A 12,260-nucleotide genomic window follows, 5' to 3' on the forward strand; every position below is an offset into this window, starting at 1 on the left:
CTACTACCGAATCTGATAGGTATGCAGATTTAATTGATATCCAAGTCCGACTACATGTAAAAAAGAGATTAGGTACGAGCCTATGATTTTTTTTCCATCCAAGAATCCGAATCTGTTCGGGTAAGATCTTATCAGACCTGATTTTGAGTTAGGTCTAAAAGTAAGACCCAAACTCGACCCAATCTAATTCGGGTTCTGTTACAACTAGAAACTGTAGACCCATATAGGTTAACGGGTTTGGGTCTTTAGTAGACATATTTTGATTCGGGTCAGGTTTGGGTCTGGGTATCTCTGAAAAAAACAGACCCATATAGGTTGGTGGGTTCTGGTTTCAGCTCACTACAGGTCTATATTTGGACCCGACCTAAACCCACTGGCCAACCAATATCGGTTCTGGTCGAGACATCGAGTTGGGTCAGATATATACCCGACCCAGTTACTTAATATTTCAAGGATATTTCTGAAGAAGTTCCAAACTTAAACTTAAACGTGGCAACCTGCACGTCTTTACCTTTTTCCATCTGTGATCCCAAAATCATGCGTTTGTTTGTATGCTGACACGCCCATGAAGACCAGATTCTTTTCTTCTTTTGTCTCTTCGTCTTTCTTCTTCCTCTCTTCCCCTCGTTTTCATCAGAGAGAGTGAGTGAGAGAGAGAGAGAGAGAGAAAGAGAGAAGGCGCTCGCAGCCTCGCATGCTTTGTGAGCTCGGGCTCCAATAGGGAGCCAAAGCTCGACCGAAAACAACCAAAGCAGACGAAGCAGCAAACCCCCTAAACCCTAACCTTAACAACCCCCTTCTCCTCCTCCTGCATCTCCGAGGGATGTCTAAGCCATGGGGCGGGATCGGCGCGTGGGCGGCGGACGTCGAGCGCGAGGAGCAGGAGAACGAATTGGCCGCGGGCTCGCCGCTCACTGCCGAGTCGCAGAGCTTCCCCAGCCTGAAGGAGGCGGCGGCAGCCGCCAAGCCCAAGAAGAAGAAGCAGGTCATGACCCTGTCTGAATTCCAAATGGGCGGCTCCGTCGGGGGAAGCCGCCGAGATCCTGCTCTTGAGCCGAAGGGTCTTACTCCGGAGGAGATGCGCCGTCTCCCGACCGGACCGAAGGAGAGATCCGCGGACGAGGATTACAGCCGGCTCGGCGGTGGATTCCGGTCTTATGGCGGTCCCAGGATGGGCGGTGGTGGTGGTGGTGGGAGCGGCCGGTGGGATAGAGGGGAGGAGATGGATAGTTCACGGGGTTCCGGCGCAGGACGATCCTACGGGGGTTTTTCGGAGGAAAGGAGGCCCCCTAGGGTTTCCGATCTCGATCAGCCTTCGCGTGCCGATGAGGTTGATAATTGGTCTGCTGCGAAGAAACCAACAGGGCCACCACCAGATTCAGTCCGTAGCCAAGAACGGTACGGCTCGTTTGGTAGTGGAACCAGTTCTAAGGCCGATGATGTCGATAATTGGAACGCGGGCAAGAAGGCCTTTCCGGCGAGATCTGGGAGCTCCTTCGGTTCGGGTTTCAGGGATCTGCCGCGAGAATCTGAGCGGCGGAGAATCGTTTTGGATCCACCGAGCAGAGAGTCTGCGGTGATTGAGCCCCCGAGGACTCGGCCGAACCCGTTTGCGGCTGCCCGGCCGCGTGAGGAGGTTCTGGCGGATAAGGGTTTGGACTGGAGGAAGCTCAATTCGGAGACTGAGAGCCGAAGGAGCAACTGGCCGGCAAGCGAGCACTCCAGCCGGCCTTCCAGCAGTCACTCGAGCAGGCCAGATAGCCCGGCGGCTCAGCCGGAGCTGGTGCACAAGCCGAAGCCCAAGATTAACCCTTTTGGAGACGCGAAACCTCGAGAGGTGTTGTTAGAAGAACGGGGTAAGGATTGGCGGAAGATAGATTTCGAATTGGAGCATCGGGCAGTGGACAGGTTTCTTACCCCCTCCATTAATCTCATTGTCAAAGATCTTTTTTTGTTATTCTCTTTACTTCTCTTCCTTCCTTCAAAAGAAATCTCAACATTGTTATCATAAATATCATAGCATCAGCTTTTTGTGTGTTGGGTGATTGTACTGATAGTAAACTGTATTTGTTGCTTTGATGAACGTAGGAAGTTTTGTTGTTTCTATCTTGCTCCTCTGAGCCTAATGTGCTAAACTTTCCAGGTAGTTGCTTTATGTGTTGGGCTTTCCTATTAGATTTTATGTGGAAGCTGTTAGTCTTGCCCCGGATGTATACTGAACGGGAATTCTTCTGTTTATGATTCTTAATGCTGGTTTTTCTTTTACCATCTTGTCTTGGCAACCTAAAAAGTATGGGAATCAATGTTGACTGTCATTCATCGTGCATGTTCCTTTTTCCTTGTTATTTTAGTCTTAACTCAGGTCCTCTTTCTCATCCTGTTTGTTTCCTTGGAGGAGTTTGTTTTTAGCATGCCATTTCTGTTTGGTTCTGGGTATCAGTTGCACTTTATTAGACTAGCTGTTATTGGTTTTTTATGTAATTTTAATTCAATGATAGGACTTAATACATGATAATTGTTACGAACAACAGTACACCAATGATAAAGAAGGATATATAAACAAAATAGAAGGTGAGAATCTCTCGATACATATGAGCATCATGCAATATGATTTATGTACCCCCTGTTCATCAAGATTTTATCTTTAAATTGGTGGGCTTGATATTATCTGTGTACTTCGAACTCTAATGTCACTTAATTGTGATAACTCTGATAATTTAGTGTTCCATTGAAAGACAGGAGTGAAACTGTCATGGCTGGATTGGCATCTCTGGCGGAAAGCTAAATGGCTGCAGGTTCCATCATGTCTTGGTGGGTTGGTGGGATATGGTGCAGATGGTCAATGTGGTGTGTCTAGCCTTCTTCTGGACTACACTGATTGTCATAAGTATTTGGATGGCTTAAGTATGTCATGTAATGTATTGCTATCAAAATCAGATTGCAAGATCAGGACTTTTTGGAAGTTTCTGGGTTGCACTAGTGGTTAGTTTTCTCTGTCCACAAGGCTCTTTAAGGTGTTTGTGCACGAGGAGTATATACTGATGTGAACCACAAAACAGAGTGAGGTTGGTCTTTGTTCATTGTTTTATATCAGTCTATGATTTTATTGTGTGATCCAATGGTTGAACCATTTATAGATAAAACTATAAGGTGGAAGGGATGCAACCTTCAAGGTGAATCATCGCAAGATTGATCTCATGCCTGCTAAATAACAAAGAGGACAATTAGGTAGCACAAAGTCACAAACAGACCGTACTAAGGAGCTTGGATGCTGCCCATCTTTATGGTTGTCAGAAGGTGCCTACTTCAACCTTGAGTAGCGGGTACAGGTTGATGATGTCTTCTTTTAAATCGTTGTAATTTTGAAAAGATTTTTATATGAAAAACATGTGAAAACCAGACATCAAATAATAAAAACCGGTTCTCACTAGTGGATGAGACCGGGTCGAACTCAGGGAACGGGAATATTTTGTATTCAAGCACACAATTCTAAACTATTCTTTATTGCTGAATTATTGAAATGTAAATTGTTCTAAGAAAAGTAAAAACAACTAGCTATTACAACAAATGAATACCCTTCGCAGAGGGCGTAAAGTGCAATATTTACAAACCCAAAATCAAATTCCTAATTCTAAACTGAAAAGTAAAAATCTTCTATTCTTGCACTTCATGTCACGTAATCGCTTCCGTTCCAGTCTTGTGCTATCCTGCACAATTCAAAGGACACGAGCAATACCAGAGCTAGAACATGAAAGAAATGATAAAAGACATCTAAATGACTAATTACAATTGAAAAACTAATTATAATTAAATCTACTAACCAATTAACTAATTAGAAAACAATTAACTAACAATTACTTAACTAATAACTAATGCTTACTTAACAAAAGATGAATGTAAAAAACAAAACAGGAAATTAGAAAACACAGAAAATAGAAAATTACTAAATGACTAAAACATGAATTCAAGGATTTGTAAAACAGGAAGTTGCTGAATAAGGTAAAGAAACTTAAAAATTTCAGAAAACAAAATATGAGAGGAAAAACATGAAAAACTGAATGATGAACAAGAAATGAATGTAAATGAAGACAGGAAATGCAATACTATAAAACAAACAAAAGAAACATTAATGAAATCAGAAAATGCAAAACTAGAAATTCAAAACAGCAAAACAGAAAATTAATGAACCGAATGCTTAACTACAAAAAAAACAGAAAATGACATTATGAGAAAACAGGAAAATTAAACTAAGAACAGGAACAGTAAAATTCAACAAACAACAATTTGAATGGAAGAAAAGAAAATAGGAAAATCAAAAATTAAAACAAGAGATTAAAACCTATTTAACAAAACAGGAATTCAAAGTAAAAAAATCAAACAAGAATTTGCTGAAATGAAAACAGAAAAGAGAAAGAAACATTTAACGATAGCAACTGAAATAAAAGCAACTAAGAAAATGTAAATTGAATAAAGGAAAACAACAAAGATAAATTGCAGAACAGAAATTAAAATCGATCTAACATCGACAAACTAAAGAGAACAAAAACTACAGCTGAAATGCTAATATGAAACAGTAGAATGAAGAAATACAGGGGAAAGCACATGCAGCGATAATGCATAGAACAAAAACTAAAAAAAAACAAAGAATCGGTAAACAATGAGATATGATGAATTAAGACAGAGCAAAAACCGAAAGATGAAAACAAATCAATTTTTTTTCATTTTTTCTTTTCTTTAGTTTTTATTCAGAAATAACAACATTACAACATCGTTTTTTTTTCATTTCTTTTCATTTTCAGTTTTTTATTTTTTTTTATTTTTATTTTCGTTTTACATACTTATCGACAAACAGAAGAAGACCTGAAGAAGAAGAAGAAGAAGTAGAAGAAGAATATGACAATCGGAATAATAAGAAGAAGAAGAAGCTGAAGAAGAGGAAGAAGAAGAAGAAGAATTGATCGGATGAAGAAGTAGAGGTTCCGGTCACTTACCGTGAAGTGAGGGAAGAGGTGGCTTCCACTTCATGCGCCGCCATCGATTGAAGAATTCCTTGCCATCGGATGATGAAGATCGGCTGCTGCAAGAAGAAGAAGAAGAAGAAGAAGAAGAAGAAGAAGAAGAAGAAGAAGAAGAAGAAGAAGAAGAAGAAGAAGAAGAAGTAGAAGTAAGAAATCCGGTGACTGGGAAAGGATAGCAAAGGGCGAAAATCAAAGAGGGCGGGAAAGAAATTTTGGCGCATAGAAGATGAAAAACACCCCCCGATTCTGCTTTACGCCCCTTTTTAAAAGGGTTCAAACCGGTTGGAACCGGTTTGAAACAACCATTGTTTATTTTCAAAACTTCCAAACCGGTTCCAGCCGGTTTGGTTTTCACTTTCTTCTTTTTAGAAATACAAACCGGTTCCACCCGGTTTGTATTTAGATATTTTTTTCTTTATTTATTATTTTTATTTTTATTCTTTTCAAAAGTAAAGAAAACTGTGAAAATTTTCAAAAACAAAACTATTTATAAAAGAACTTCAAAAACTAATCTACTATAATTTTTTTTTTCTTTTCTAAAAAAAAAAAAAACCACAACACTTAAAATGAATAAAACTATTTTTCTCTAATTTTTTTATTTTTTCTTTTTAATAAAAACTAAAACCAACTAAAAAAACTAAAATAGGCATAAGAATGTAAAATAAAACTATTTTTTATTCATTTTCTAATTTTAAATCATTTTAGCACTTTTACTCAAAAACTAACATAATATTGGGTTTTTGAAACATTATTTTATAAAATCATGCATATTTAAATGTTAATAAACCCTGAATTATATGCTTGATCAAATACCCCCATGCTTATGTTTTGCTAGTCCTCGAGCAAAGTAGTTTAACTAGAAAAATGCAAGAAATCAAACTATCACCTAACTCACTTTCGTAGGAATCACAGTTGCATTTAGCTCATGCAACAAGCCCTTTCAACCCCTGGGTTACCCCAGTGGACGAGTAAGGTCTCGTGAGGGTTTGCATTGATGCTACCCACAAACATCTCTGTCATGTATGCATAATATTACACATCCTCATAAGCAGTAGGTAATTAAAGACTTTGTTTTCACAAATATTTCCTATTATTTCACAATCGAAATATAATTAGAGTCTTTTATATACCACCACAGAAAAAGAATTTCTTTCACTTTTCTAAATATCATAATTATTTATGTTTTATTCTTAGAAAATCCAATAAAAACATATTATTATTTACTTATCCTCACTCATATGTTTTCTGCACAGGTTTTCTCAATTACACTTCTAAGCATTGAACTTTTCTTTCTTTTTAAGCTCTTTTCTCTTTTTTTTTTCTTTTCACGCTTTTTCTTTTTGCGCACTTATTTTTTCTCATATAGCTTGCGTGTGGTCTGCTTTTATGCCTTGTGCAATGTCAATATCTTCTATACTTTTTCAATAAAGATATCAACTAAGACATAAAAGTGACTTCCTTCATTCACCTTTATAACATGAGAGTCAAACATTTCAACTTGTATCTGTTCTCAGTTACTTAGGATCACAAAGTTTTCCACTCTCCTTTTCGAAATGGAATTAAAAGTTTCAACTTACATCTAAGTTCCATCTACTAAGGATTGTGGAATTATCCAAACAACCTAACACATGCTATATATATATATTTTTCTTCTTTTGAGCTCATTTTTACGCTTTTTGTTCATTTGCTTAGTTTTTCAAAAATAAAACTGTGCATATTCATATTTATGATTCAAAATAAATTCTAACATGTATCTATCATCATTTCTTTGAAATACACATAAACAACTATAATTTTTAGATCTATGTCAGAAAAATTTTTCGTGGGGCTTAAAAATCCTCTAAAAACATTAGATTTGAAATAACATTCATATAAGTTCAAACTCCTTCTTTAAAAATCTACTTTTTATGAGAGATGTGTAAACATGTGCAAGAACGTAGACCAAAATATTCTGGTGAGCTACTACACCCTCCCCCATGCTTGAATTACACTGTCCCAGTGGCATTCCCCCATGCTTATGTGAAACTAAGTGAATGCACATGAGATAAAATCAATGAGGGAAAGAAAGTAAACTCAATGAAATCTAAAATGTGAAAATATGCCTACCCTGATCATGGTTTATGAATTATGCACATGAACTATATGAAAGTACTCTTAAAAAAAATTGTTTTTCTATGAATATTTACAAAATTTTAAAATATATACAAACATGTGTGAGTCCTAAACTTCTAAAAGATCAACATCCTCAATGTCTTGTCCTGTCCCAGTATCTGAGATATAAGGCTTCGGCCGTTGCCCATTTACTTTAAAAATAGCACCCGTACGAGGGTCAAAAAGATCTATCGCTCCATATGGAAACACCCTATGCACAACAAATGGACCATTCCATCTTGACTTCAACTTACCTGGAAAAAGATGAAGACGTGAATAATAAAGCCATACCTTTTGCCCAGGCTCGAACTGTTTCCTAACAATATATCGATCATGAAAATGCTTAGTTCGAGCTTTGTAAATCTTTGCACTCTCATAGGCCTCATTACGCAATTCCTCTAGCTCACTCAACTGTAATTTTCTCTCGACTCCAGCTTGGGTCATGTTGAAATTGAATTTTTTTATAGCCCAATATGCTCTATGTTCTAACTCAACAGGAAGATGGCAAGGTTTCCCAAAAACTAATCGAAATGGTGACATACCAATCGGGGTCTTAAAAGCAGTCCTATAAGCCCACAAGGCATCATCAAGGCGCTGAGACCAATCCTTGCGGTCTGGTCTGACTGTCTTTTCAAGAATCCTCTTTATCTCCCTGTTAGATACCTCAACTTGGCCACTGGTTTGTGGGTGGTAAGGTGTAGCAATCCGATGATGCACAGAATATTTCCTAAGTAAGGAAGCTACCTGCACATTACGAAAGTGCGTACCACCATCACTGATGATCGCTCTAGGAACTCCGAACCGACTAAAAATGTTGTGCTTAATAAATCGAAGCACCTCTTTATGATCATTGGTCCGGGTGGCCACAACCTCGACCCATTTTGAAACATAATCAACCGCCACTAAAATATATGTAAATCCAAATGATGGCGGAAAAGGACCCATGAAATCAATGCCCCAAACATAAAAAATTTCCACAATCAGAATAGGTAAAAGAGGCATCATGTTGCGCTTGGTAATGCGACCTGTTTGCTGACATCGCAAACACTTCCTACAGAATTCGTGAGCATCTCTATGAAGTGTGGGCCACCAAAATCCAGACTGAAGGACTTTTGCAGCAGTCTTCCGACTAGAAAAATGACCTCCACAAGCTAAAGAATGACAAAAGGATAAAATGGAATGATACTCTTCTTCGGGCACACATCTCCGAATCATCTGGTCCGGGCAGGATCTAAATAATTCTGGTTCCTCCCAAAAATAATGTTTCACCTGCGCAAAAAATCTATCTTTTTCATTCCGGTTCCAGTGCGCAGGATACTCTCTAGTTACCAGAAAATTTACGATATCCGCGAACCAAGGTAAACGCTTGACATGAAATAACTGCTCATCCGGAAAAGAATCAACAATCTGTCCTTGATCAATAGATGAATCTATAGTCAGTCTAGACAGATGATCTGCTACAAGATTCTTACATCCACTCTTATCTCGAATCTCAATATCAAATTCTTGTAACAGAAGAATCCAACGAATGAGACGCGGTTTAGCATCCTTTTTACTCATCAAATATCTCAATGCAGCATGATCTGAGTAAATGATAACTTTGGAGCCTAACAAATATGATCGAAACTTCTCAAGTGCAAATACAACGGCTAGTAACTCCTCAGTGGTAGTATAATGCATTTGTGTGTCAGAAAGAGTCCTACTAGCATAATGAATAACATGAGATCGTTTCTCAATCTTCTGTCCTAAAATTGCTCCAACCGAATAATCTGAAGCGTCACACATAATCTCAAAAGGCACTGACCACTCAGGAGATCTGAGAATAGGAGCAGTGGTCAGTGCTCCCTTTAGGGCTAAGAATGCCTTCAGACAGGCATCATCAAACACAAACGACTTGTCTTTCGACAACAGGTTACACAACGGTCTAGAAATCTGATTAAAATCCTTAATGAACCGTCTATAGAAACCTGCATGCCCTAAAAATGAACGCACTTGCCTCACAGAGGTCGGTGGAGCTAATTTGACAATGGTCTCCACTTTGGCCTTATCGACCTCAATACCTTTCTCAGACACAATATGTCCAAGAACAATCCCCTGCTGTACCATGAAATGACTCTTTTCCCAACTCAACACTAGATTTGTCTCCCTACAGCGCTGAAGTACATGAGATAATTTTTGGAGACAATCATCAAAAGAAGAGCCATAAACCGAGAAATCGTCCATGAAAATCTCAAGGACATCATCCATCATGTCAGAGAAAATCGCCATCATACATCTCTGAAATGTAGCCGGGGCATTACAAAGCCCAAACGACATCTTCCTATACGCAAATGTACCATAGGGACAGGTAAATGTCGTCTTATCTTGATCCTCGGGATGAACGACCACCTGGTTATATCCGGAATATCCATCTAAAAAGCAATAATATTGCTGGCCTGCAAGTCTTTCTAAAATTTGGTCGATGAACGGTAACGGGAAATGATCTTTCCTAGTTGCACTGTTCAACTTCCTATAGTCAATACATACTCGCCATCCCGTAGTAATCCTCATGGGAATGCTCTCTCCTTTCTCATTCTTCTCCACAGTGAGCCCAGACTTTTTGGGAACAACCTGGGTAGGATTCACCCACTGACTATCGGAGATGGGATAAATAATCCCAGCATCTAACAATTTAACTACTTCCTTCTTCACCACTTCTTTCATGTGAGGATTTAATCTCCTTTGTGATTCTCTTGAGGGTTTAGCTCTCTCATCCATAATGATCCGATGCATACAAAAGGAGGGGTCAATCCCCTTTAAATCCGCCACAGACCATCCAATAGCTTCCTTGTGCTCATGCAAAACCTGTAACAACTGATGCTCCTGTGAATCTGTCAGGTTTGCAGAAATAATAACTGGGAGAGTCTGCTCTTTTCCTAAAAAGACATACTTGAGTGAAGCTGGTAAAGGCTTCAACTCCAATTCTGGGGGACTCTCTATCGATGGCTTTGCGGGCTTCTCAGCTAACTCTGGAAGTGGTTCGGAATGCCAAATCCCACTGACATTATCTGCCTCACTATCTATCATATCAAGGCGATCCTCTTTGAATGATTCATCAACCTCCTCTTGAGGTGGATCACTCAACAACCAATCATGTTCAGCTTCTATAATATCCTGAATGATATCAACCTCAAAAGAAGCTTCTTCAGTATCAGACTCCATCGATGCACAAAAAATGTTCATCCTCATTTTCCTATTTTCAAATGAAACATCCATCTCACCAGTGCGGCAATTGATGCACGCATTGGCGGTAGCTAGGAAAGGGCGACCAAGAATAATAGGAGTCTGTCTGATGCTATCAACTCCCTCCATATCTAATATCACGAAGTCGACAGGGAAATAACAATCCTCCACCTTGACTAACACATCTTCAAGTATCCCTCTCGGGACCTTAATCGATCTATCCGCTAATTGAAGCGTCATAGGTGTAAATTTCATCTCTTTCAATCCAAATTTGTCATAGAAGAAACCCGGTAAAATGTTAACACTTGCCCCAAGGTCAAGCAAAGCACGCTCAACAGTAATGTTTCCTATGACACATGAGATGATAGGGGTCCCTGGGTCCTTAAGTTTGGGTGGAGTCTGGTGTTGCAATACTGCACTTATCTGCTCCGTCAAGTATATTTTCTTCTGCGCATGGGACCTCAACTTCCTTTTCTGCGTACAAAGCTCTTTGAGGAACTTTGCATATGCAGGGACTTGCTGGATGACATCTAGTAAGGGAAGGTTTATATGGACGTGCTTGAATATCTCAAGCATCTCTTGCATGTTTACTCCCGACTTACCTAATGCTCTCGGTTTCTCTAACGCCTCAGGAAAGGGGGCTTTAGGAATATGGGTTATGGAAGGCTCAAATGGAAGAACCTTCTCGCTTTCCTGAGGTACAACATTAGGGACAGGCTGCTTCTTACTTGTCTTCTCTGTTTCTTCTGCAGCCTCCCTCGAATGGTACTGCTTCCCACTTCTAAGGGTTACTACTGCCTGAGCTTGTTCTTGATGTGTATCTGTCATATGCAAACTCTGCAGAGGTTCTTTACCCCTAGGGTTAACTATAGGCTGACTAGGCAATGCTCCCTCATTTCTCCTGCTAAGTGCTTCAGCGAGCTGCCCCATTTGAGTTTCTAATTTTGAAATTGACTGGGTATGTGAGCTCAAATTCGCCTTAATATCTGAAAATGCTTGTAGAATTTTGTCCTCGAAGGACTGACTATGTGAAGGCTCCTGAAAATGGATTTGATTATAAGCAGGTTGGGCTGAAGGATCATTGGATCTGTGAAATCCAGGTGTATAACCACCTTGCCTGGATTGATTCTGGGAAGGGTTAGGAGCTTGGGCTTGTGAGTTACGCCATGAGAAATTTGGATGGTTTCGCCAGCTCGGGTTGTAAGTATTGGCAAATGGATTGGGTGCGGGCCTAGCGAAATTTTGAGCCATCTGAGCTTGCTCTTGGACAAACTCAGGATACTGTGGCGCAGCTGGACACTGGAGAACATGGTGTGCAGGACTCGCACACAACGCACACACCTGCATGGCAGGAGAGGGACCCAACAACAATTGATCTAATTTCTGGGACAGTTGGTCTACCTTGTTGCTCAACTCAAGGTTCATCCCTATCTCGAAAATACCTGCCTTCTTAGCGCTATCCTGTACAGGTGTAACTCTATCAGACCGTGAAGCTGTCGCGTGGTGCATCAAATTCTCGCTTAATGTCTCAAAGAGCAACCATGCTTCATCCTCACTCTTGAGCATGAAAGTGCCCCCACATGCGGCATCAACCATTTGACGATTCTTCTCAGTAAGACCGTCATAGAAATATTGCACCAGTTGCCATCGAGGCACCTGGTGGTGGGGACACTTGCGGAGAAGATCCTTCATCCTCTCCCAAGTCTCATGGAACAGTTCCCCCTCTATTTGCGAAAAACTGGTGATGGCCTTTCGATACTGATTCGTCTTACCGATTGAGAAATATTTTTTTAAAAATTCTCTTTGCATATGTTCCTATGTGGTAATTCGAACTGTATCTAACTCCTTCAGCCAATGTTTGGCTTTATC

The 12,260-nt window shown here is 39.8% G+C and overlaps 1 protein-coding gene across 1 annotated transcript in view; it reads left to right on the top strand.

Annotated features, from left to right (window-relative positions):
• The first annotated feature begins 613 nt into the window (after positions 1-613).
• Positions 614-12,260, top strand: part of LOC149811637 (eukaryotic translation initiation factor 4B2-like) — a 47,138-nt gene continuing 35,491 nt past the window's right edge. The window contains exon 1 of the mRNA XM_089993173.1: positions 614-1,908. Within this exon, the coding sequence (XP_089849299.1) occupies positions 824-1,908 (1,085 nt within the window). The 5' untranslated portion in view covers positions 614-823. The remainder of the gene's footprint in view (positions 1,909-12,260) is intronic.

This window comes from Nuphar pumila, chromosome 17 (genome assembly GCF_984573655.1).
Source record: "Nuphar pumila chromosome 17, dmNupPumi1.hap1.1, whole genome shotgun sequence".
Lineage (NCBI taxonomy): Eukaryota > Viridiplantae > Streptophyta > Magnoliopsida > Nymphaeales > Nymphaeaceae > Nuphar > Nuphar pumila.